General features: G+C 39.8%; 1 protein-coding gene across 2 annotated transcripts; it reads left to right on the top strand.

Annotated features, from left to right (window-relative positions):
• The first annotated feature begins 346 nt into the window (after positions 1-346).
• On the top strand, positions 347-27911 carry dpysl3 (dihydropyrimidinase like 3). Of its 2 annotated transcripts, none has more exons than XM_063895548.1 (14): positions 347-549; positions 9537-9625; positions 10622-10806; positions 12395-12559; positions 12675-12736; positions 13753-13833; positions 15130-15198; positions 16058-16178; positions 17449-17605; positions 17843-17984; positions 18878-19048; positions 21855-22034; positions 23494-23647; positions 26062-27911. In XM_063895548.1, exons 1-14 carry the CDS (start codon positions 511-513, stop codon positions 26154-26156), a joined length of 1710 nt encoding a protein of 569 aa, XP_063751618.1. In that variant the 5' UTR covers positions 347-510; the 3' UTR covers positions 26157-27911. The 2 variants fall into 2 exon arrangements, with proteins under 2 accessions (XP_063751618.1, XP_063751617.1); XM_063895547.1 differs by having other exon boundaries at positions 23494-23665.

The following is a 27911-nucleotide window of genomic DNA, read 5'->3' as shown; positions in this document are numbered from 1 at the left end:
ACTAGAATGATGATGGTTATTTACTGCAGAGTTTAGAGAGTCCTGCTTATGGCCATAGAGCCAATTCTCTTCCAACAAATCAATCTTTAATGATTATATTCGGATTAATGAACTCCTCTGTGACTTTGGCAGTGGTGCACATATAAAGAATAGAGCATAAACTGGTACATTTAAACCTCTTAGTTCAGATAATGTTTTTCAGATGGGTCCATAATGTCACATATACTGTATGTGCAAGACAAATGCGTGACAGCCCAGTAATGCAGACAACTGGATGCAGACTGTTGAGCAGCTGCTCCACTGCGCCCTCTAGTGGAAAGATTGTGACACAGCCTCTTTCCAATTGATCCTATTGAGGGAGGGGCCGGAGTCTGAAGCACAGACGCTCCTATAGCACTCTGCGAGGCACTTTACATCGCACTGACACAGGGGCGACCATTCCCTTCAGCATCCGAAGAGGGGGAATACCGTTTTTCAAAGCTTGATTTTGAAGGTGGAATCGGACGAAAAATGTCTTACCAAGGAAAGAAGAACATCCCAAAGATCACAGTGAGTAAAACCAGTTATTAATGCTTCATTGGCTCTGCAAACTTTAAACCAATCTGCTGCAAATCACTGCGTTTTAGAGTCGTGTGCTGCCGGTTCACAGCGATGTATCATAAACATAAATACAGCAACCAGCACAGGGCTTGGAATTTGTATTTTTATTGCCAGACTTGACCGCAGGAAGCCGCAGGAAAAAATACGCACCGTGAAATGGCATGAGTGGCTGCCATAGTGACAGGCAGGCGGAGAGATGAGGCGTTTTCTTAAAGGTGTCCTGCATCTTCTTTGTTGAGGGGCTCCATGCGTGTGGCCGAGCCGGCTCGCCCATTAAAAACCTTGTAATGCTTCTGCATGGACTTCTGTGCATAGCTGTTTATGGTGACCGATCGCATTTGATTATGATTTTCTATGCAGTTTGGTGGCATATAATTAATGTGCATATTGCATTCTTTTGGTTAAAATATATCCAACCTACATCCCAATTACATTTTAGCAGAACTAAAAAGATAGATTCCAATACAGATCATATTTATGTATGTTTTCCTAAATCCTGTTTTGCCTTTTGTGACAAAAATGTGTTCAGCCCTATTCCATTTGAAGAGATTATTTAGGGCCTAACTGATCACATGAATGGGAGACAATTGATCAGGAATCGACCTATCATTTTCAATTAGCTTCCCTGCCATTTTGATGCACAGTATTATAGTAATAGACTACTGTAGCCTTATTATACTGTCCTGTAGCTATGAGCTACATAGACACACAAATGGGTTGCGTGAAATTACTTTGCAATTTATGGGCATCAGGTAATTGTTTCCCCAAAGTGTCCTATTTATTGTAATCCGTGGAACTAAACGTGTCCCACCTACAGACAAGGCCTACTGTTCATGTTGCAGGCTGGTGCAGAGGAGAGTGAGAGGAGAAAAAAGAGAGGTGGGGGACAATACACGCCCATTTGCAATGAGCTGTGATAAGCTGGCCTGGTGATGCGGTGCTTGTATTCCTGCATCATGGGAAGAAGAAAGATTCAGACTGGAGGCAGGGGTGGAGGATGAATATGGGGCAGGTTGGTGTAACACAGCCAGCCAGTCGGGAGCTGGTGTGTGTTACAACTGCGGAGAAACCTCTCCCTCTCAGCTGTGTGTGTGTGTCTGAAATGCCTGCTTTCCAGTGTCATTGTTGCAGCACAGGCTGCAGTCAGGGGTGTGTTGCCTGGCTGTGGGAGACACATCCTTTGTCTCGGCTCCTCAGCTGATATTACACCAAGGGGGTGTTTTTGGTAATACTTGGGTAGCTTGGGCCTGTAATGGTCCTGCATCCATATTCTGAGAACAGTCTCTTTATATCATTAGTCTTAAAGTAGGCCATGTCCCTATAATATGCTAAAGTGGGACAGATTTTTCCATGGCAGGTTTTACACAGTCATTAGGGATGGACATGTTACCAATCCCCTACAGAGGTTGCTTTTTACTTAAGCCTTCCTTAATGGTAGAGTTTTAAAGTGGTTACATGCAAATGGCATGCCATTATACCAAAACTCCCATATTAACAGAGTTAGGGATTCTGCAGTAGAGAGAAATAGGCTCACCAAGAAAAGATATGTGTATAATTGGATATAAACTTGTGTACTGTGATAAATAAATCTGAATAGAAAAATGTGTAATATGAGGGAGTGATGTTGAGTTTGATGGCCTTGAGATACATGCTGTCTGGGTCCTGAAATAAAAAAAGACAATTTTTTAAGTCTCTTTGGGTTTGGGTGTCCTGTACTTGTTGTATTATCACTTTAACATAGAGTAAAATAAATAAATATATCATCTGGGGGATTGTTGTAAGATTAACGTCATTCCTTTATAACCAACATCCAAATCAAACTGCCATTTAGCTGTTACCAAAGTACAAAGTATCTCATTGATGAGCAGCAATAAAGGGGCTTTACATTCACCGCTCAGTTCACAGGGCGCTATTTCATTGGTTTTCAAACATGATCTGATGGCAAGGCCATTTTATGTACTAAAAAAACCCCCCCAGAAAAACAATATCATGGGTTTCTATTGTGCCCAAAAAACAGAAAGGATTAAGAACGTTGGTTCAGTAATAAAAACAGCAATGTTATAAACATTGCTAAAATTGCAACATCACCAACTGTTGTCTTCTATATCACATTCAGTATGTGCATTAATCCTCTCTGTAAATCCCTCATGCGTCAAAACGCAATTTGAATCCTGCACAGGAATGCAGTCTCAGCCACTAAAAGTTAAACCACTATATAGAGAAACAAAACCAGAATACAGAGAATGCTTCTTGCTCCATCACTGGAAATCAACGGTAGTATTTCTTTAATCATGGTAAATTCAACAAGATACTGGTATTTATTGAAATACACACCAACCTTGGTTACTAAGTAAAACAGTGGTAGTGTGGTATACTGCACCAACAACCTAATGTCTGCTCATAACCCTTTTCCCCAGACTTTCTTTCTGTATTTCCATGCCTGCCCGTTCTATTCCAGCTGTTTCCTTACATCTGCTCTCTGCCAGTGGCTCTGTCAGATTTCTAGGCGCGGTTCCTCCTTTCCCTCATACCCACTCACAGCAGCCTTGGTGTTGTTCCAGGCCAGTACATGTCATCAGTAATCCCTCCAGCTGGAAAGAGCATCTGCGGGCACGATACAGGGCCGGCAGACGGCGGCTCTGCACGGGAAATGAAACCGGTTCCCCCTGTTGACGCACCACAAAACAGAGTTCTGCCACACCATAACAGTGTGCCATCACCAAGTCGCGCGCTGCAGCAAAGTGGGCTTGAGTGCAAACAAAATACCCCGTGGCTGCCCAGGCGTTGCCGTGCGACTCACCATGGCGACCAACATACAGTTGCGATGGAAGGAAAATACAACCTCTGTTTGTTTGGTTGTGTGGGGATGTGATCTGACACACATTTCAGTCACACTCACACACTTCTCAGAGAGCTTATAATTCAACCTGTCTGGCTCAATGAGATCCATATGGAGTTTTCGTTTTTATGTCGCCTTGGTAACATGGTTACACTACTCCAGCCCTATCACAAGAACACCATTCCAGACAAGCAGGATTGTTCTATGACCATGGCTGGCCTCCAAAAAATAATTTAGATTGATAAGCCTCTCATTGTTTTAACTTTTCCAGAATGTGAAAAAAAAAACCTTGTGCAGTTTTGAGTAAAGAGTAAATATTTTCTCTCGCTAGGCAACAGGCCTGAAGCACAGCAACTGGTGCACATTCAGGATGACTTCCCTCTTCCACTGGTCCCCCGCCTGCCTCCCTGCAGCTCTCCCCACCCACGCAAAGGTCTTGGTTAGAGCTCATGGAGGTCTCCTCTAATGTCCTCTAAGCCCCTGTTTCGTAGACATACACTTTTACAGGACCAGCCCCGCTTATTAAGAACTGAGGAGTGGCTACTTGTAATTTGCATCATAGTTTATGACCTTCTCTTTCCAGTCTGCTTGGAGTGGAAAAAAGTTGTCAGCCTACAGTAGTAGTACAAGAATAACATCCTGTCTTCTATTTTTGATTATTGGCTTTTGTAGCAGAAAGTGACAGCTTCCTGTGCAGCGAGAGTTGTTTTATTTTTGGTGCTTTGTTCTAATTTTTTCCACCAGTCCCGTATTTTCCTTCATTGCCAGACATTTCTAAGATGAGGTTGTCAGCAGTAGAGGTATGGTGCAGTAGCAGAAAGTAAAAAAAGCTAATAACTTTTTTCCAATAAGTTAACGTTTTAAAATGCATCAGAGGAGTAAAGCAGATGAAAACACACACTTTAGTAAACCACTTAGAGTTATTTAATATTAACGACCCACACTGGCTGTTATAAGCGTTTGTTATTGACCTCGGTTTTGATGATTGCGTGACATGTGCAAAAGCTAATCCTCCGACTTTTTGATAAAACACAAAATCCTCTCTCTTAACCCAGCGCCAACAGTAGGTCACTGTCACCCACACACTCATTTAAAGGAAGATAAGTAAGAAACAATTGTGATGGATAGAGCCATAACAGTCTCTGTGTACAGTTATTGTTTTACATTGTTTGCTCCAAACACATACATACATACATACATACATACATACATACATACATACATACATACATACATACATACATACATACATACATACATACATACATACATACATACATACATACATACATACATACATACATACATACATACATACATACATTAGATAAGTGCTTATTACCCATATAAAATAAAACAATACAAAAACCCCTCTCGAGTTATCTTAATGCTTCATTTATTTTCCATGTTTCCACCATTTAGTTGGAACAAAGGCAGGATTGCATTAAAATTTAAAAGGAAGGTGCAAACGAAATACTTCACTTTATGACTCAGCTTCATGGCACAGATTTAGAGTTTTGTCCCAGGAGGATAGTTGTTTGCACAGCTGGTACTCAACATATTTTCATAGATATACACAGAGCTAAACAGCAACACAGCGACAACACAGACGTCCGAAGAAAAATGAGAGAGACTGAAGGAAAGTAGAAGAACTACTCAAAGTTCCTAATGAGTTTATAGTCTACTGCCACACAAACACTCAAAAAGACATCTGTCGTTAGGTAGCCGCCTAGCTACTTACATACTGCTCACGCCTATACAGTCCATATATTGGCAGTTTTTGGCAAACAATCACTGCATAAATGACCTCATTGTGCTGCTCATCATGGAAGTTTATTTTTCACTTCCAAAAACAGGGCGCAGTTACAGCAACATGATTGACATACGAGGACATTGTCATTGACCATGGTAGGTCAGAGCAAATCAGGATCAACATCTTCTGTGAATATTCTATCCCGTAAGCTTATATCAATCTTTGTGATGATAAATGCTACACAGTGTACAAACTATTCAAATGATTTTTTGTTTTTAGAAGAAAAGATTGTTTGCCCCTTCCAATCTAAAACAGAAGGATTTCAAATCCGAATGATAAAGGTATTTAAAAAAAATCTGATTAATCTTAGTGCGTTGTGTAGGTTAGGACAGGCAAGATACAATCGTTCAAAATATAAGAACATGCCTATAGTGGCCTAGTTTTATAATATTCTAGCAACTTACCTTCGCTGGGCACATACAATTCTGATGAATGTCATCTAAAATATTGTCTCGTAAAACTACAATAATAAAAGAGCAATACACAACCCTTTTCTTGATGTTAATGTAGGAGTTCAACTGGTTGAAATCAATGTCAAAGTAGGATTCAAGAGAAAAAGTTGACAATGATGCAGCAAATAATGCAACATTATAACAAAAGTAGACTATAATTTTTGCCATTACATTTTCATTGCCAAAGTAAAGGTTAAGTCCAAAAACCACATGATATCGGCAATGATTTAACATCCAAAATTCAAGTTGAAAGAGTATCGTGGCAGTTTGATTTCAAACACATGGAGAGGAAAACCCATTTTACTAAGTGTCATATCCCCTGTTTCTCTTTTGTTTATAGTCAATATAAGGCAGAAATGCTAAGCAATCATTTTGGAAAAAATGACATAATCCTGGACACACTATGAACAAATACAGTCTCTGGGCACACAAACCCTGTCAAATTGGGAAACAGCATGCTGTCAGTTGTTATATTATCTATTAAATATTGGAAGTGTAACATATTGCTGTTGGTGGTTAAATGACATAAACACTGGGAAAAGTGGCAGCCTTTTTGTCATAGATTCATAGAAAAGCCACAATTTTAATGTGAGGTCTATAATTAGATTTATGGAGTGAGATTATAAGGATAATGACAAAAACTCCTCTCAAATGATGTGTCTTTGAAAAGCTTGACAGTTTGGTGTCGCATACTGCCTTGACAAATACTACAACCACTTCAATTTAAGTTAAGTGTTTCTGAAAGTTTTTGACATCTAGTTTTTAAATGACTGGAAAAACTCAAGTCTAGTATAATAGTCGTAGTATTTCATTATTCATGTTGCTGTCGGATGCTCTAATTGAGAGAAACTGAAATCAACAGGGTGAAAGATGCTGGGTTGTAATGGAAATCGAAAGCTATTGATTGTCAAATGATTGTCTTCTCTTGTCATTGGCTAGCGGGGAGAGTGGGCATAAATGGACGAAGTGTGCTTGTGTGTGTGTGTGTGTGTGTGTGTGTGTGTGAGGGAGAGTGAATGCAGAAGCACTTGAGTTAGGCTACCATGTATGAGGGCACACCCCCTTGCTGCAGTACTATAAATCAGATAACACATTTTTACATGTCTGAGGCCATCCATCCAACTCTTGAGTTTTTTTCTCATAACATTTTCAGCCTATAATTATAAAAACAAACACAGAGAAAAAACAATTCATCAAATCTACGAAACTGGGAACAATGGACATAGGCATTTTCACTTGGTTTATGACTTCATTTCTAAACTTACCTAATTAAATTGTAATTTCCAAGCATTGGCAACACCGACAATGGTTTAAAACACTGGCATATTTTTTGTATCTAAAGGATCCATTTTATTCTGTCATACTCCAACATCTATTACAGTGTTTCTCTAAAAGAGGAGTAATGAAGTCAGACAAATGCACTCCATATTCAAATTCATAAACTAGATAAAATAGAAGCAGTCTGTGAGATAATAGTCGATAGTTTCAGGGCTCAACAGTACAGTGCGGTGCTCCAGCCACTGATGACTGTGTGTTATAATGTGTTGCTTCAGGGTGTGGTTTCCAGGGAAAGCTGGGCTCTGTTTCATACTACTCTATCACCATCTCCACCTCACACACACACACGCACGCACACACACGCACGCACGCACGCACACACACACACACACACACACACACACACACACACACACACACACACACAAACATAGAGACACAAGAATACAAACACACATGGTGTATGAATATGAGCTCAGCAGATATGGGGTTTGAATGATTACATACAAAACCATATTGTGCTTTTTCTCCCCTTTTCTGTTGTGTGAGGGAGTGGCTGTATTTCTTATAGTGATGAAATACTGGGTGCACAGCCATAAATCACTGCACACATGTGCTGTTGGGAAAATATGGAAGTTTGTCCTTCTTAGCAGGGCGGGACTTGAGCCCTTTGTCTAAGAGTCTGTAAATGTATTAAGAGACAATATCATTATTGATTATAAAAATGAGTTATTCCATAAAGTTGGAATTAAATTACAGACAGACGTTTGTTTCTCCACAATGAGGCAAGGTTTATTTAGCTTTGAATGAGTTGTCTTTTTTCCATGTCCAGATCATCGATTGTCTTCACATTGGACTCTAAAGAAAGATTTAACTGTAAACCAAAAAGCATTTAACTCAAAATGACCTGACATATGTTTTACTAATTGTATATAACGGTTAATTGTTTGGATTACGAGATATAAAAGACAGAAAAGACAAAATATCAAAGCCTTAGGTGACGTCTTCAAGCTCATATTTTATTATTTTGGCTGAAAAACAGAACATAAAACACAAAGAAAGTATCCTATTACCCAAAGGAAATCATCTTGAATCGATCACCGGATCGATTAATTGATGCATAGTTTTGTCTCTAGACACTTTAGTCCCATGAATCATTGTTTTATCTTCATGTTGAACCAACCATCAGCTCCCCTTTCTCTATGCATCCATCCTCCTCGTTCGACAGCCAGTTGTTCACTGAAGTAGCTATCCAACAAGTCAGCATAACCGGCCGCCCAGCCTCCCCTCCTCTCTAGTCTGTCTCCCTGCAGTCAACACGTCGTCATGGCAACGCCCTGTTCGAGTCAGCTCTTGGTGCAGCAGCAGCAGCCGATTCGATGTCTGACTGTGTGGCGTCATGACAACGCCCAAATCACACCACATTACGAAATGTTAGGTTGAACAGATGTTCTTGATGTGACAATGCTTTGTAATTTCATTTTAGTGCAGCAAACACACTCAGTGAAAGGGATTGTTGTTTTCTAATGCAGATTATAAAATATCCTGCTTCATGAAATAATCAATATTGGCGGTTGCATTTTTCTCCTGGATGAATGGATTGGATATAGAAAATAAAGTCCATGGCACAGTCGTGGCATAACTAAATCTGGATAAACTTGGTTAAGATGTAAATCCATGATCAGTCCTTAAAAGCAGCTTCAGTTTCCTTCCAACAGCAAAATGTCATCCTGCCAAATGTTATCTCCATGATGGACCGGGTCATTTTACTGCAGAATGTCAGTGACAGTGAAAGCTGCCCTATTTATCTTTATGAATAACTTCTCCTGAAATTGTTCATAATCCTACCATTACTGTATGTGCAAAATGTGCTCAAATGAGTTACAGAATTTTTAAAGCATAAACTCAATCTAACACTCCCAGATTCAGTCAATTTTAGTTGCCATGCGGATACAAAGATGATGTTGACCAACAAATATTGTATTGCTTTCCAAATAATCAATATATTATATTTCATTGGGTTAAAACTAACCATTTACACTCCTGAAAACTGCAATAAGGCACTGCATTAGTTATAGAAATGCTGCACACTGTCGGCTGTAGAACAGAGAGATAGTGCAGTGCTTTTATTGGATGGACTCTCTTAACAATAATGTAAGAAAATGTCGGTGCAAATACGGGTCACTTGCAGGAGGGCATCACATCACGATACTGCACAAGACCAGTGGGAGCCGGACAGGCAGACCCTCAGGGTTCATAGCTCAACTGTACTATACAGGGTGTGTTTACATGGGACATGATTGAGAAACATGTCTCTTCCTAGCCATAAATGAGTTACACATTGTTCATCTATCTCTTCAAGCTGGAAAAAAAGACATAATCCAACAACAGAGAAATGAAAAAGTTCTGAATTATCAAGAGGAATGATTTAGTTTCTTAGATTGTCCTCTAATTAGACCTGCTTACTTGAAAGTGTTTTAAGCCAGACTGGGTCTATCTCATTGATTTATAACATTTGTATTTATTCTCTCCCTCCCTAATCCTTTCTCTATAGAGCGACAGGCTTCTGATCAAAGGCGGGAGAATCGTGAATGATGACCAGTCCTTCCATGCCGATATCTACATGGAAGATGGCGTCATTAAGTAAGTCCTGCACTGTCCTCCTTTCCGCTCTGCCTTTATTCATTCCCATATTCTTTCATCCCCCCACTCACTCTGAGGTTCTTAATCTGTTTCCAATTTTTCATACAAGTTATTTGTTTTTTTAATTGTAACTTCCCTCATTTAGCTGCTTCCTATTGTGGTTGAACATTTTTTAACATGCTCAAAATCCTTTTTGTCCAGTTTGACTTTCCCCCAATTAATCGTAGTTGACAACAAAAAATCTTAAATGATGCAATACTGTAAAACTCAACTACACACACTATGGTCCGAATGAACCCGACCTAAATGTAGCAGTCTAATTAACTTCCTCTGCAGAATCCGTGATCTGGAGACTTGAATGAATAAATGCATGAGCTCAAGCTGCTTGATCATGCACACTACGTCCTGGAGTCCTTTTTCCATTGGGTCAAAGAAATGGTGACAACAGCCAGTCTAGTCCACAATTGAATGTGCTAATATGAGCATGTCTTCCTCCTACCAGACAGGACAAGGGTAGTTTGGGTGAATTCCTCTCTGTGTCTCCCTCAGCCTCATTCCCCCCCGTCCTTTTCTCACTTGATTATCCAGTTATAGGCCTTTTGTACCCTGCATCCCCTTAGTGAGGCAGCTCAGGGAGAGACACTCATGGAGGGCCTGGTGTTGCATAATAATCACCCAGATGCCTGCTAGACCATTGGGCTGTTGGCATTCTCACAGAGGCTTTGGCTTGTGCCCGCCTCTCTGTCTGTCTGGCCTGTCCCATCTATGAAGTCGCAACAACAGGATTTTGTTTAGCAGGGGTGAAATGTTGATATGATGGCATGGTGACAATGTGCTGTGTCAAGCATGGCCGATGTTTGGGGTCAGTCATAGTTAACACATTTAGAAAAGAAAAGTAATTTTGTGACATCCCATATTCAGATTCAATTCATTGTCTTTGCATAGCAACAATAGTTATAGGACCACAAAAAAACTGACATCCTTTTTGCTTCACAGGCAGATCGGCGACAACTTGATCGTGCCCGGTGGGGTGAAGACCGTCGAGGCCAATGGAAAAATGGTGATCCCCGGTGGCATTGACATCCACACCCACTTCCAGATGCCATACCGTGGAACCACAACCGTGGATGACTTTGCTCAGGGATCCAAGGCTGCTCTTGCCGGTGGCACCACCATGATCGGTAAGACCTGTAGGAAACGTTGTGCCCACAAGAAGTTGAAGGTTACATAGAGCCTGGAGCTAAAGGGGAGAAAAAAGAGGAGGGCCAGGACCTGAACAAAGGAAGAGAGATGGGAAGCGGTTTTGGTCCACTTTTGGGCAGCTCTCCAATAGAGGACCACACAAAAGACTGAGTGTAAGGGGGTAGGATCAGGAGAGTGGGGGGGGGGGGGGGGCTAGATTGAAACACTGTTCTGAGGGAAATACAGCACCAGTGTCTGCATGCTTCTTGTCTTTGTACATCATGGGGGTGTATGTATGTTTCATGTAGCTAACAGACCAGACGCTATCACGGCTAACAGCTGCTAGGCCCAACAGTCTCATTCATACTATCAACTTATTTTGAGCCGGCTGCTGCTCTGCTGCTGTCTGGCAGTGTGTCGCTGTGTTTAAACGGACACATTCACTAACAGACGTGCTACTGTAGTAAGCCCTATTCAGGGTTTCTATTCACTGAGGGATTATATTCCAGGGAGTGATGAGTGATAGAGAAAGTGAAGACTGCGTTTTGTATCCGCCTGTGTGTATTGTATGCTTTATATTTCTGTCGCCACTATCAAATGATGTTGTGTTTGTGTTAGGGTGGACAACAAAGTACGTCAGACGGTTAGCGTAGTTAGCAGCAGTGATTTTTTTTTATGTGCCGCTTCCAGCTCTACCCTATTAACATGCAAAGACCAGATAAGCGGATTGGCTCATCTTTAATAAGATAAAGCTGGTGAGCCAGCAGGCCATCTTATTTTTATTATGAGTCGGATTAAGAGGGATATTTTATGCTCAGTGATACTGTTGTGCACCATGAGGATATACCCCCCACGAATAATTTCAGTAAAAACAGACAAAATAAATAACAACCTAACATGCATTTATGAAATCAATCGCACTGTATACATACGATTGTAATCTTATGACCATATTTCTCATCAATAATTCTGATCTTATATGAAGAATTGTCTTTGAATCGGTGTCCGATAAATGTTTTAATCTATCTAATTTCCACAACTATTTTACATATTTATTGTAATTCAAGTTTCAGGCGAGAGGTTTGTTCTTGGGGGATTGTTTGTTTTATAATGTCCACTTAATTTTACTGCCAATATACCAAAAACTGTACCACACAAGAACTCCCATATGTTTCAGTAACCAAAAGAGTGGGTGGTCTCATTGGGAAAAATCCACTGACCTTGTTTGCCAAATTCTAATCTAGCGAAAAATGATCATGGTGACATAACAAAAACAAAAGTCTAAAAGTATCCACAGTTAGAGCGACCCCAAATTTGTCAAGGACACCCGCACCCAAACAAAGAGGATGGAAATGAAATGTGACATCTGACAAGGGCGGCCCCAATGGCTGAGCTCTGCAGGAACTCACAACTGATTATGCAAGATAAACAAATCCAGGAATAAAGTAGAAACACGATCAGACAAATCCTGACACCACCCCATTCTATCACTTCTTTGTCATTATTTGAATTTCACCCATTCTCTCTCTCCACTTCCTCCACTTTCTTCCTTTATCTCCTATCTGCTCTATCATTCCCCCCCTCCAGTGGACCACGTGATCCCAGATCCCGGCTGCAGCCTGATGGAGGCCTATGACCAGTGGAGGCAGTGGGCCGATGAGAAGTCCTGCTGCGACTACTCCCTCCACGTGGACATCACCCACTGGAATGACAGCGTGAAGCAGGAAGTGGATAACCTGATCAAGGACAAGGGTAGGACGTGATGGTGTACCATAACATCTGCGTAACAGTTTGATATCCACCTTCCACCTTTTTCAGGTAGCATTTTTCTCATGTCTTCTTTTGTGTTTGGATTTCTTTGATACAGGTGTGAACTCCTTCCAGGTCTACATGGCTTACAAGGACTACTACCAGATGAGCAACAGTGAGGTACAATCGTTTACTTTATGTATTTTTATTGAAGATATTATATTTTAAAGATGAGCACAGAATCCAAACTTCTCCTTTTGTGAAAAAAGGCATAACATACAAAAATGAGAGGCTTCTCCTCTCTGATTTAGTGATACTTGTACAAGAAAATTCCTTTTTTAGGTGTCAATAAAACTCTCACTTGCAACTCAAACTGTCAGTCAAGACACACGGCTGGAAATGTTGTACTAAAATAAGTCTAACTTTGGAAGATGTCCACTACATTTTGCCATGTAAGGGAGCTGAAGCCCTAATATTAAATGTACGTGGAACACAGAGTTTGTTCTGGTGTTATTAATGGATCTCTTCATGACGAGTAAGAACAGGGAAATGATTACAGCGACCAACATCTCTATAAATGTCGATATTCCTTTCCTATAAGATTTTTTGAGACAAAACATAGCAATAGCTTGTGGCAAAGCAGTATTACTGTGTCTAAGAAGTGCATTAATAATCACCTTCAGCTTGTGTCCACTATAATACACAATATTTCCAGCTTAGTGCAAAGTTAAAAAAAAAATATGAATCTTGTTTTCTCCTTCTGTAACTTTTAGTAGCTTGTTCGTTTCATACTGTAAGTCTAGCTGGAGAATATAGAAAAAAACTGACGGTGTGAGGGAAGACTCTTCGTGTTTCTCATGCAGCCATAGCTAATTTGGTCGTTTAGTGGCGTGCATTAGGTAACTGAAATAGTCCAGCTTGAAAAACTGATGTCATGCAGCTCACTAAAAAGTGTGGTGGAGAAACATTACAGCAACTGCAGCTCATCCCACATGAGTTTAACCTTTTCTAGAGACCACACACAGTAATTGCAGCGTGTCATGGTAGACATCATGTAAATTGAGCGCTTATTTTATTTTGTGGATTGAGGGTGACCCCGAAAATAAAAAGGAATGTCTGATTCTTGTGTAAACAACCAGGCAGGATTTTAAATAGTGTCACTGTAATTTTTAACTTTTTCTGTGTTTTTTCTCCAGCTTTATGATATCTTTTCCTTCTTGGCTGAGAGGGGAGGCATTGCTGAGGTCCATGCTGAAAATGGCGAGATCATTGCTGAGGTAAAGATAGAGATAAATACATAGACAGTTACAGCTTCTCTTCCCATTTCTCCCCTACCGCATATTCTTTACTACCTTCTCTTTAATGACTAAACTGATGTCCAACTGAGTGATCTGTTTTGGTTTAGTGTGATTGATTTGTAAGTTAAGTTCACTTCAGTTCACCTTTCTGGCTGAGCCTTATCTCTACCACCTACACAGACTAAACACACTGCCACTGATGAGAGGGGGAATGTGTTTTCTGCAGGACAGTAATGTGTGGGTGTAGTTTACACAGGGCTGTGCTGTGGACAAATGAAAGTGAAGGAATCATAATAGTTGGTGGATTGAGAGGGTTGGTTATAAGTCAGAGCTCCAGACCATGCCTGGATTCTGTCACTGGGTGTGTATTTGTGTGTGTTGGCTCGGACTCAATCGCAAATCCCAGATCTCCTATCCTGTCTTAAACTAGGATTTTGAGGGAGTCAGCTTTAAGACCAAAAATGTATAAATACCCAGATGATGTCATGACCTGATTTTACCTTAGAGCTCCTGAGATAAAGAGGCCTTGTTGAGACCTATATGTGATAAAAATGTTAGTGATGGTACAGAAGACATGTTGTAACCAGGTGACAATCACCATGGAAACATGCGAAAAACATTGACAAAGTGTCTGAAGGTACAGTTCCTCTTAGGATCATCAGAGGCATGCTTTAGGGAAACCCTCCCTTATGTATTTCCTTTTCCATAAGTGTACATGTTGTGAGTCAATATGTGTGTATTCATAGCGATTTGGAAACAATTTTATAACATCAAGAATATATTAAAGGGAAATTCCTTTTTTTAAATGTTTACGTGGGTTCTATTTTTATACCTGTGGCTGTTAGAATTGCTCATGCTAACTTGTTATCCTAACTTCCTTTAGGAATGATAAAAACATGTGCAAACAGTCTAAGACCACTAAAGCATGGGTAACTTAAGTTACACTTTATGAGAGGCTGAAAATATTGTCAATTCCTTTCTGGCAAAGCATGTCATCATGAAGCTTCCATGGGGACCTGACAGTTTTGGGAATTTACATGTAGACAACGACCCTCAACAGTCAGGTTCCCACAGTCCTCTGTGCGTGGCCTGACCTAGATGATAAAACTGTGGCTCATATCTTTCACACAGGCAAGGAGTAGAAGAAACATTTTATTTTGGAGTGTGTCCAAAACTTTACATCAGCCCGAGCACTGAAACCAGTGAACAAGAAAAAAAATACTGTCACATATATCTGTGAGCTAGCAGCCTCTTTTCTGCTTGTTTTTTCAACAGGAGCAGGCCCGCATGCTGCAGATGGGTATCACTGGACCAGAGGGACATGTGTTGAGCAGGCCAGAAGAGGTACGACTCACACAATCTTTGCATCATTACACTAATAAAAATAAATGACATGTTTTATGATTGAAATAGCCAAGTTGGGTTTTGATACTTATCTTTTCTATTTTGAGATATCACTCTCACATTGTCCACGATGACGTTCTTTGACTCGCCTTCACACACATTGTTTTAATTTCACACATGTGTTTTAGGGTGAAAATTCTCTGGTTTCTCCCAATTTTTGCTGCTTGTGTTCCCTCAACAAACAACGAAATAAAAACCACGTTCTCAACTCAGCAGCTTATCTGACTTTAAGTAGACTGGGACTTTCCGCCCTGTGGTGCAGGGCGAGGAAATTGTCCCAACAGTCTCTACTTCCATGCTGTTTAGTACAGACTTGGGAACACAAATCTTTGTAAGCGAGCAGAGAACCAGATGGATTTGTGTTTGCTCGGTGTTTGGTGTCCAGTTTAGCTTTATTTTATTGCTAATTGGACCCAGGCTGAGCTTGTGGAATAGGAACACAATTACACAAGTTTTGGGCATTAAGGAAACATTCGTCACATCTGTATCTGTATTCATCGGTCCTCTACTGGCAGCTTCTTCACCATTTTCAGTTGGACGTTCTTGCTCCAACTGAAAATGGTGACAATATATTACCCCAACAAAATTGGGTATGAAGCATGAAACATTAGGACCACAATTAAGACTAATATAACAGATTTTACTTGCTTTAAATTCTATGTAAATAAATAAATACCTAGACTCTCCTATTTGACGTTAACATTATAGGCTTCCACTTTCATTTTGGACAATACATTGTCTGCTGAGGTTGACACTGAACCTGTATTTGATGAAACCACATGTCCTATCCTTCCTGTAGCTGGAGGCAGAGGCGGTGTTTCGTGCCATCACCATCGCCAGCCAAACCAACTGTCCTCTCTACGTGACCCGCGTCATGAGCAAAAGTGCTGCTGACATCATCTCACAGGCCCGGAAAAGAGGTAAAGAGCAGCATTTAAATGTTAACACACTCATATCTCAGTGTTTATATCCAAAGAGTGATTTCCTGAAACTATACTTTATTTACTGGTTTTGTCTAACAGCATATTTACATGTTGTGTAGAAAGTAACGTTACTCATACAATCTGAACAACATCATCGTTAACAGCGGATTGGGCAATACAAATTGGATATTGGAGGAGCGCATGTGAGGAGCTCTTAGTTCAGTATATATTGCTTGATGATCATCATTTTTTTGTATCGTATTGTTCATGTTATTTTGTGATTTCAGTGCATCATTCTATTATGTTGAGTAAAGCAGTAAGAAAGTAGTGTTTATCTATTTCCAAACAGTCTTCAACGCACGTTTCACCTTCAAATAAAAAAACTAAAACGTTCCTACTTTTACATTTTTTACATCCTTTATTTTTTGTACCGATTGATTGGTGTGAAATATTGGCAGTCCAATTAATATAAACACGTAAAGAAGCTTGTCTTTAAAACAATATACATCTACAAAAAGAACATCAGGTCTGCTCTTTGGCTGCTGTCTTTCTGTCTGATTTCTGAGACTTTTGGAATGCTTCCTTTCACCTATGCCCTTATAAGATCATTTTACTGTCTTTCCTGAAGCTGCTGATGTACACAGAGCTTAACTCTGTTTGACATCATGAAAAAAGATGCTATTCTCAGAGGAATTTTCAGATTTGTCATTCAAGTCTTTTTTTGCGGTTGAGCTGTCACACAGACCATTCCTCACAACCCCAGGAAAGAGCAGAGGTGAACCGAGAGGCTATCTTGGCTCTGAGGATTGTGAAATATACAATATTTGAGAATGGAACAGGAAAGCGTGAGAGGGTGGAGAAGAAGAATGTGTGTTTGGATGTGTTTGGCGAAAGGCCACATGAGGTTTTAACACGCTGACCTTAGAACGACTTTAAGTCATGACATGTACACCCTTTCTGGGCTCGAATCCTTTGTTTGATACTTTTCCAAAGAATGTTTCCTTACATTTAAACCAGAAAGGACATCAGTAAGGCATGAGAGCAAAAGGCAATGGTGAAACACAAAAATGTTAGTGACAGGAATCCAACTGACACTCATCCATGGAAGACCAAGTTTAACCACATTAGAGCATATACAAAGGGAAATGTGTTTATTGATAGATGATGTTAGACTTTTTAGAAAGGCATGGGTTATCTGCTGCAAACCCAATTTGACACACTTTGAATTTGATACTTTGAACACGTTTTACCGTTATTTCTTTTCCAGGAAATGTTGTGTTTGGGGAGCCAATCACGGCCAGCCTGGGGACTGATGGGACACATTACTGGAGTAAGAACTGGGCCAAGGCGGCTTCTTATGTAACATCACCTCCTCTTAGCCCTGATCCCACCACTCCAGACTATCTGAACACACTGCTGTCCAGGTACGTATCACAGCTGCTCCTTTTGAATAAGAGCCTCATATAATCTGAAAAAAATAAGTACCAGTTTGTGCTCAAAGAAAAATCTTTTGGCAAAGGCCATATTGGAATATTTAACAGTACTTATTCTGTTTTGTTTTAGAAGTTGTAGTTGTATTGCAGAACTATACTTGTGTACACAGCTGTGCTGGTGTAATTCTTTCATTTTAATTGTGTATTTTCATGTTTCTTTGTCCACAGTGGAGACCTGAGTGTGACTGGCAGTGCTCACTGTACCTTCAGCGTGGCACAGAAGGCCATTGGCAAGGATGATTTCACTCAGATCCCAGAAGGTGTTAACGGAGTTGAGGAGAGGATGAGCCTCATCTGGGATAAGGCTGTGGTGAGTTTTTTTTTTCTTCTTTTTTCATAAACTATAGAGTGAAAGACAAAAATCTAACAGACAATGTAATTTGCAAATTAGAACTTGTACCAGACTTTAAAACTCCTGTGTTCTGTTTTGCTTCTTTTATCTTTATTTTACTTTATTCCTCTGCTATTACTCTCTTTCTAACCCTCTCCAACTTTGTTTCATCGCCTTGTTGTCTCTGCCTTGCTTTATCATTTTCTTTTCTATCTCCACATCTGTCCTTTCCTTCACCCCTGGATACAGCACACTACCCTCATTTCCCCCCTCCTTCTCTCTTGTTATCACGGGATCAGCAGTGCTAACAGACACACAGAATTTAGCTTTAGACAGCCTCTGGAGTGCTGTGCTTCCTGTACTGTATAGTGATGATGGGTTTTTGAAATATTGCACTGAATCCTTTTCTTTTAGGGAAACTACTTAAAGTCAAAGCTAGCACCAAACTTGGACTAAATGCAGGATTTTGATCTTTTTTTTTTCTTTCTTTTGTACAAAACTGATATAGCCATTACCCTATTTCCCCCATTATTCTAAGCTTAGATGTCAGCTCTCTGAGAAAAGCAATAATCCTCAGATACATTTAAAAAAAATATTGTACACTATAATCTGTTGTCAGGTTATTCATTTTTCATTTGATCAGTGGGATTAAGAAAAACAAAATAGGTCAACAGGAGAACATTTTGAAAAGAAAATGAACTCTTAATGCAATCCAGCCAGTGCTTCATGTATCCATTTAGCTAATCCATCTTAACCTGGAATCAAAATGCATTTCCATCTAGTGTTAAAGAGATGCTACAAAATGTAGTAACCAGTGTATCTTTTTGTGAAAAATGCTAATGATTTCCTGTGTATGCCTGTTTCCCTACCAGACTACAGGTAAAATGGACGAGAACATGTTTGTGGCAGTCACCAGCACCAACGCAGCTAAGATCCTGAACCTGTACCCTCGTAAGGGACGGATCGCCGTGGGCTCTGATGCTGACTTGGTCATCTGGGACACAGACTCCATCCGCACCATCACCGCCAAGACACATAACTCTGTAAGTACAGATAGCCAACATTTTTGCCTTACTTTGTTTTGCGTTTTGGTTAAATTCTGCTCATAATGTACAACAAATTACTTTAACAGAAACCCAGAATTTAGGCTTGTCAAAAGTGATTTTTTTGTGGATACAAAACCATTAAACACATGAGATAAGCAGACACATGAGATAAAAGATAAGTGTCTACATATTTGTGTTTGTGTGTGTGTGACAGAGAAAGAAGAGAGAGAATAAGAGCATAAAGGAGAGCGAGAGGGAGCACATTTTTGAACAGTTTCCAGAGACCTCTCAGTTCCTCTGAACGGAAATGAAATCTCAGAGGATGTTCACTACTAACAACACTCATACTGTACTCGTCACATGACCAGAAGAATATACACTTGAGCCAAACTAAATCTATTAACCCTCAGCATTGATTGAAGTAATGAGTAGGAAAAGTATATAGGTTATTTAAATGCACAGGTTTATCTAAATACCACACAATGATGTCAGTAATGCAAAGGTTTACCATAATGTCTTCTACATTCTTTACAAACAGTTAATCTAAAAGGATCTATGTGCTTTAAAATCAAGAGTTATTTTCTATCCCTACAGATCACATTCACTTCAAAATCATCCAACATATTTTCATGATTGGAAAGCCACAGTGGTTTCAAAGAATGTAATTTGTTACACAGGACTATGATACAGTAACAACTAATAGATTTGGAACATCTGTACACATTGCTTCGCAACTCATGATTAAAACTGCTCTGTTTGTAAAGTATTTGATATTATGGGAAACATCTCCTGCAATCTGAATCAGATCTCTTAGTGCAGCATGATCACCATCTACTAGGTCTAGATGGAAACATTGATTTACCAGGCAGTCATTTAAAAGGGACACCAAATCTATTGCTTGTTAGAGCTGCTTTCTTTTGACATTGTACTTCGTAGTGAACATCAATGAATCCTCCTGTAGTGCAGTTTCTTTAAATGAGTGAGCCTATATTACATATTATATATTTGTACGTGCTCAGAGAGTCATTTGCATGGGCCTCACACACATACTTTCTAACTCTCATTTGAACACATTTACATAATGAGGTTCCTACTATTACAACTGCAACAGAGGATCCAAGGCATGGCACCCGGCAGGAGGTATCCGCACAGGAAATTAAGGCTTCACCAGCCTAGCAATAATCCTGCTTATACAGAAATACAGGAGTGAGGGAAGAATTCATTTACTAAATGTGTGGGAGGGTTTAAGGAAAGATTAGGTAACGTTTTTAGATTTGGAATTGGCCGTGCTAAAGAGCTAACAGCGGCTGTTTAGTATAGGAGATAGACAATTGCTTCCCAGATGGAGGAATGGAAAGAGACAGAGAGACTAATAATACGCCTTCTCCAAATGTGGAGTACATCCACTGAGGATCCTTGGGTTCTTACATAATGATGTCACCCTCTCATTTCCTGCTCAACATCCTTCCAGATAAAACAGCAGGGAGCAGAGGACGGCAGCCTACTGCTCACATAAATCTACCTTAATGGATAGTGTGACGAAAGGCCAAACAGGAGCCAGCCTGTTTACCGGCATTTTTGTTATAATACAAATTAAATACATAAACATTAGGACTCTGACATATCGAGTAGAGCAGGCAGCAATACACACAGACACACAGACACACACTCACAGACACACTCGGCTCAGAGACATACTCAGCTCAGTAATGACATCATGTTTGGCATGCAGTGGGTCTTAGTTATGTCCTGTTCTGGCCTGAATTTGGACGGCAGCAGAAAACAGGGCCGTGTGCAGAGGAAATAAGCAACAATGGAATGAGGGGAGGGAACCGTTACAGATCACAAACATGTAGAGAAAAGAAAGCTGGCACAAGGGAAATTAGACTAGGATGACAAGCTATAAGGTTGAACAAAAATATTTAAGTTAAACAAGAATGGGTGAGGGACCTAAAGAAAGACAGAGAGAAAGGGTGAAAATGCATGAAGGAGACAGACAACTGGTATGAGAGAAAGGGAGAGAACAAGATAGAGAGTGAGAGGAATGGAAAGAGAGTGAGAAGTAGTATAAAGGCATTAAGCACCAGCTGGATGGGGGCAGCTGTTGGTACATGCCAAACAGACAGTGTAAGAAACAAGGTGATGAATGATAAAGTATAGGAGAAAGTGAGCGTGAGGGATTGAGAGAGAGTTCAGCAGAAATAAAGTTGATCCTTTATTCCTTTTCGATCCTTTAATAACTCGCCCTGTTGTGTCTTCCTCTCCTCCTCAACCCCTTCATCAGTCCTTAGGGAGAAACTTACGGGAGGTTTATTTTGTTTGAATTATATTAGATTGAATTATATTTAATCAAAAATGATCCTTAAGCCTCATGATACTCTAATTCAATTCTTACTATCATTGGAGTTATTTGTTCAAACTTTTGCTTCAGTCATGAAAGATATGAATCTTTCTTCTTATTGATTACAAACAGCGTGTTGACCGTTAAAACATTGATTTATGATATAAATGGGATTACGGGATTGTTCTTCTTCAGTGTATGCATATGTCTCTTAAAACATATATGGTTCTCATTTACACGACAAACTGTATGCATGAGTGTCAATTTACCTTCTTTTGATTATTTTACATACTTCTATAACTGTAAGTATAGATATTCTATATACATATGCATCAGTTCTCCTTAGTTATAATGAGTACTGATACAGTATGTGTTTGATAAATGTATTGACTCCACAGTTGTTTCTACTGTACTTCATAGCTTTTGTTTCAAGTATCTTATAGCTGTTTATGTGTTCTTCAGGCTGCAGAGTACAATGTCTTTGAAGGCATGGAGCTGCGTGGAGCCCCACAAGTGGTGATCTGCCAGGGGAAGCTTGTTCTGGAAGATGGGAACCTCCATGTTGTCTCCGGCGCGGGTCGCTTCATTCCCTGCTCTGCCTACCCTGACTTTGCCTACAAGCGTGTTAAGGCCAGGAAGCAGGTAAACACGGGTTCTTCTTCTGGACATCCTATTTACACTTAACAGCTAACATCTTATTAAGAAAGTTATTCTGTTTGAACCATTTGACACAAATAATTCAGTAAGAGAAAATTAGAAAATAACTAAGGAAGGTAGGTGTCAGGATCTTTGGTTTGTGAGGGAGGATTTTTTCGGGTTTGGACTCAAGTAAAAGTTACAATGGTGGAGAGAATATAGGGCAGGGAAGTGGGATGCAGGGGAGGTGCAATAAGTCTGACATCAGCCTCCAAGGTTCAGCCACAGGGCGCTGGCAGTGCTTTTACACTGAAGAACAACATGTCAATGCAGGGTGGTCTAGTTTTTGTCATCATGGTTTCAAAAAAGGGTGCAGTGAGTTTGGACTTTCTAGAGAGACCTACCACATATAGCACAGTGAAAATTGTTACCAAAGTCAACAATAAGATGTAATTTGGAGCCCCTTTAAAATGTGCTGATTGCTCAACATATGTGTATACTTCCTCAGGAATATACACACCACGTTTAAAGTCAATCCAATGAACGTAATACAAGGTTCTCACATACATGTACAGACAGACACGGTTTAACAAGACCCATTTGATTCTTAAACAATTTAGGAATGCCGCTTTTGAATTAGTAAAAGCTACAGAAAAACCAAAAGGTTTGGATATGCTTTCCTATAACAGACACATTAGAATATGAGAAGAGAAATAACATTGTGGGCTTGAGATGTGCCATTAAATACAACTGACGTATTCAGAGCAGTCATATTTCTGTTTACCACAAAAGCACTCTTTAAAACACATTTTAGAGTACATCTGGTAGATGTACCTGATCAGAAAGGGTAAAAAGGATATTCCTACAACCTTCATTAGGAAGGCCTATTACAAGTTAACCACATTTAACCAGTGATTAAATACAATTTAAACTCAAAGCAAACCCTGCTGCCTGCTCTCTCTTATTTCATGGGCCAAAAATCTCATTGTTCAACAATTTGCTAATTTGCAGCTGGCTGGCGATGAAAAATGGAGCTGTATTAACAGTGTGCTGTTTATCTTGGTAGCAGTCACTGTTATGCTTTCTTCTTTCACAGATGTCTCTTTTTAATTTTTTTGCTTCCAAGATCTCTGAGTCACGCCACTGAAAGACGGACTGTCATACAATGGCTTGTTTATTATCTAAAATTTGAACTTGCTTTGCTAACAAAAACAAACAAATACTGTATGGTGAGGTTTTTTGCACTAGTCTATAAAAAGGGTTCGCTAACTCGTGTTAGTATGTCTATGTTTGTGCGTTGATGTGTAAATCTGGAACTGGTTGTCGGCAGAAAAAAGGCTCTGAATATATAATTCAGAGACAAACAGTTACACAAACAACTATATAATGTAAAGCATACGTGCACATTTATAATAATGTCTCTCTGCGTTTTAACCCATTGCCTCTGGTATTATTTCTCCCCTAGCTGGCGGTCCTGAGGGCAGTGCCCAGAGGAATGTATGACGGGCCAGTGTCTGAGTTCTCCATGTCCCGTGGTGGGACTCCCTCAGCCTCAGCACGCACCTCTCCCACCAAACAGCCTGCCAGAAACCTCCACCATTCCGGATTTAGTCTAGCAGGTAACCCTGCACAATGTGGTGAGCCTCGCTTCTTAATACACACCCCACCCTTTTATCACCGAATTCTCCTTTTCATCTGTTTATGGTCTGAACTGATTTATACTGCATGTAGAAACATCAAAGGAGCATGTGCATCAGTCGATCATCCATCCTGACTCCCCTTTATCTAAACTCCGCTGCTATGTCATGCTGTGAAGTACAGCAGTCATGTGATTTTTAGCATGCTGTTGCTGTGAATGATGCATTCACAACCCTAGGTGATAATCATCAGGACTGTGAAGTTACCTAATAATCTCTTATTATCCTGTTTCATACTTGATGATGCGCAAAGAATGGCATGCATTTTTGTTAACCGTGTTTACATGGCAGATTGTCTGTTTATGCAAGTCATTAATTGGCCAGCTTGAGCTCCTCAGAGTCGTAATGAGCCATAGTGCACACAGCATTGAGTTAGATTTATGTACACAATCAGTTAGCTATTTTTTTGCTTTACTGTGGTTTGACATGAAATTCATTTTATCCCAAATTAAAACCACACAAACTCTTTTTAAGATCCATACTCTGTATTGTGAACTAAGAGCTACTGTAGGTACTTTTGTATTTCTGTGTTATGCACAACGTCACAGTTATCGTTAACATCGGTATAATCCAACACCCCTAATTCACATTAAGATGGTATTTGCACTTTTCTTATTCGTTTAATGATTCTAACTCGGTTAGATCATATAATTTAAAGCATCATCTAACAAAAATGTACCAAAAATCCCTCTGTTGCTGGGTTTCATGCTTATCAAGAATAATCTTTTTATTGCTAGGACATTGTGATACTTAACTTCAGTTTTTTTGTAATGTCAAGCTTCATTTAACAAATTAAGTGTTTTCCAAAGTTACACTTACTGTTATACTTGCTGGATATAAACTTCGGCTGAAGGCCCAAAACATATACAAGACTTTGGTCTGGACATCTGGACACGGTTTATTAAAAAGCCTATCTAATGTGAGAGATCATAACACCATGTATTCATATTCAACATCTGTTCCATTAGGCAGAGCTGCTGAGCGACAGCCTGATTGTGCCCATATGTATGTTCAGCATTGGGTTAGCTTTTTAAACAGTGAAACTTTGTACATACAGTATGTTACAATCCTGAACCAGTCAGTCAGTGTTTCCACTGTTTAATAATCAAACAGAGACACCATAGCTATTACTGTAGCAGTCATTATGTCCTCCCAGTCACATTGAATTTGAAATCAATGAGATCAACTCTGTACAACACTGTACTCACCATGGCATTGGCTGTCTTTGCAAATGCATGTAGTATTTTCAATGGTTGATAACTCATTTTGAAGGACCACAGAATGGTGTTTAGCCTTTGGATATATTCAGCAACCTGTCTTTACAAGTATAGCTCATGGCTGATACCTCATTGATGAAAAAACATGATGACCTTCTCTGGAAAGAATTTCCACAAGTCCTTGAATTTATATGGGAGTAAGGCTGCTCCTGATTTCCCAGGCTTTGTAATGGTTGTGTGTGTTTACTCGTAGGCGTGCATGCATATGTGTGCATACTCTCAGAATGACTCGATCTATTTTAGTTTTTCCAGGGACACCACCTGCAGAGTTGATTTACTTGTCTAGAATGAGATGGGAAGGCTTGTTTGCTTGGATACAGTTTTTCATAGTCTGACATCATTCTACTTTCCATTTATAAATTTGCTGATAAATTGCTGCAACAGGCACTCTGGCTCATCCTTTGGAAACACTGCACTTTATGTCAAACCGTAGCTTCTTTTGTTAATGTTTCAGCAGCACTCACAAAGGACATGGTGTGCTGAAACTGTAATTCCCCTATCATCTCAGTGACACATGCCATAAATCATAGACAGAAATAATGTGACTTGATTAACCTCTAGTGACTGGAAAGTAATAATGGGAGTGTATGACAACAATTACTTGTGGGCTATGACAGCATAAAAAGAGTAAGTCTAAGAGGACTGACAAATAGGACCATTTCTAGTTTTAGGAGCAGGGATGACTTACAGTAGAGTAAATATTTAGTTACGTTAGCACCGACACAATTTGGACGTTTTTTACACATCGGTGAATACATTCATTAATTGGGGGAATATCAATCATCGTTTGTTATAAATTGTGTGCATCAAAATACATCTTTTTATCCATTTCTTGTCACTATGTCTTCTGCAAAGATAAGAACTATATGGAACGCCCTCAGACCAGCATGAATACAAACCACAGTTTTTTAAATACCTCCCATTAATCCTCTCCTTTTCTGGTTTTTAATTTGCATGTCTTTTTCTTTCCTCCCAATTATTTCTGCCTTCAGTTATACATTATTTTTGCTCTTTTCTATGTAACTCACTTTATCTTTCTCTCCTTTTTTCTCTGTCCAGGTCCTGCCACCCCAGATGACATCCCCATCAGGCCTGCTGGCCGGCGTATTGTAGTGCCCCCTGGTGGTCGCTCCAACATCACATCCCTCAGTTAAACAGCAGAAAGACAAGGGGGAGGCATCCAGAAAACAACAGCAGCCAGAGTGCAGGATTGAGTGTGGGAGGGACGAAAAAAGGGGGAGGAGGGAGGGAGGGAGGGAGGAGCAGATGCAGAGGACCATGATTAGTTAAATGTAAAAATAAAAGCAAAACACTGAATCCTCATGCCTTACCTGTCACTAATTTACCTTGCTTAGATGAGAACTCTGTTCATTTCCCTGGGTAAATTGAATTGAATTGGTTAGAAATTGTTACTAGTGGTAAAGTTACCCCCATCCCATAGCGGAATTGTACGTAACTAGTGTTAAACCTTATCACCTCTCAGTTTAGAATATACCACAAATGGATTCATAATGGGAACACAAATCAGTCATACCATCATATTGAACCAACACAGAAATCAGACTGTGTTTCTAAAGGGAAATGGATACTGATTTTTCTCAGAATGATGCTATGGTTTTTTCATCCTGTTTGGCTTTTAACGTCAGCCCCCTTTTCACTCGTCTGCTTTCTCATTTGTCAGCATAACACAACACTAGATCCCACATTAGCCATGTATCATCATGCAGTACCATTAATTAGCTCTAGGTGGCAATGTATATACGGTAGATGTAATGTAGCTTTGTGAATTCTGTTGTTGCAGCCTGTTGGGGTTTACTGGGCCGAGTACAAGATATTTATCAAGTTTCAGAGCAGGAGTGCTGTTGGACATGGAGCAGCCTGGGCCACAATAACATGAGTGATGTGATTCATGTCCCCCCCCCTCCTACTCTGAGGTTACTTGATGAATACCATCCCCATGATGTATTGATTGAATAACTATGGATGTTAAAAAAAGAAAACAGACATGTCTGCGTAAGAAAAGATTTTGTGAAACAACACATCTAAAAGTTTAACATTTTAGAAAGGGTTTTATGATCTTTATCCCTGAAAGGTTGTGTGAGTTTTATTTTACCTGTGCTCCATCATGGCTGTATTAGAAATAACATTGTAAGAAACCGTCCTTTGCATTTGCTTCTAGCTTATTGGCTGCTACTGTCATCCTAAAATCATCTTAATAAAGAGAACAAAGAGAACGAAGGAAGGGTAAAAAAACAAACAAAAAAACAACCTGATCACAAGAAGTACGAAACATGCAACTGTCTCTGCAGCTTATCTGCAACTGTTAACTATGAGCTTTGCAATTGAGGGAAACAAGGAAAACCAGATGCAATTAAATGAATACGTAACAAATACCTGCTTTCAGATAACAGCAATTCACCTTGCTTTACTTTTTTCATTCCTTACAAACTGGGCTCTGATTTGAAGAGGAATACCATCATTCCTTTGTCCCCCCCAGCAAAGCCCATTTAATGTAATCCTGACCAATAGTTATTTATCATCTGCCTGATTATATCTAGGGCCTAAGTGAGTTGACATGAAACACTCTGATGCTGTTGGGGGGCCTTGGAGCTCTTTATGTCTATGCTGTTTTTTGACAAGGCAGAGGATTGCCATGTAGTAAGTGAAGCTTTTTCTTCGCTGTCCCACTGTGGGGGAGGGGAGGGGAGGAGATGGTGTTTTTATGTGACAGTGGTAGGGCAGAGGCAGGCACAAGTAGTGGTTTGTTGTATTTATGTTAGTTTGACAACCTTTGTTATTGTTTTTACGTTGTTTCTTTTTTTACTGTTGTATCAAAATCCAGAGATGGCAGGTCAAGGTGTGTTGTGGAGGTATGATTTGTTTCCTGAATAAACATGAGTTGCAACTGA

This window comes from Eleginops maclovinus, chromosome 11 (assembly GCF_036324505.1).
Source record: "Eleginops maclovinus isolate JMC-PN-2008 ecotype Puerto Natales chromosome 11, JC_Emac_rtc_rv5, whole genome shotgun sequence".
In the NCBI taxonomy this organism is placed as follows: Eukaryota; Metazoa; Chordata; class Actinopteri; order Perciformes; family Eleginopidae; genus Eleginops; species Eleginops maclovinus.
This window is presented reverse-complemented; position numbering and strand designations above follow the sequence as displayed.

Excerpts from the sequence above, each read along its gene's own strand:
- dpysl3 (XM_063895547.1), top strand. The coding sequence starts at position 511 with ATGTCTTACCAAGGAAAGAAGAACATCCCAAAGATCACA. Across the intron at positions 12,737-13,752 it reads ACCAGATGAGCAACAGTGAG|CTTTATGATATCTTTTCCTT; the intron begins GTACAATCGTTT and ends TTTTTTCTCCAG. Across the intron at positions 17,606-17,842 it reads CTGAACACACTGCTGTCCAG|TGGAGACCTGAGTGTGACTG; the intron begins GTACGTATCACA and ends CTTTGTCCACAG.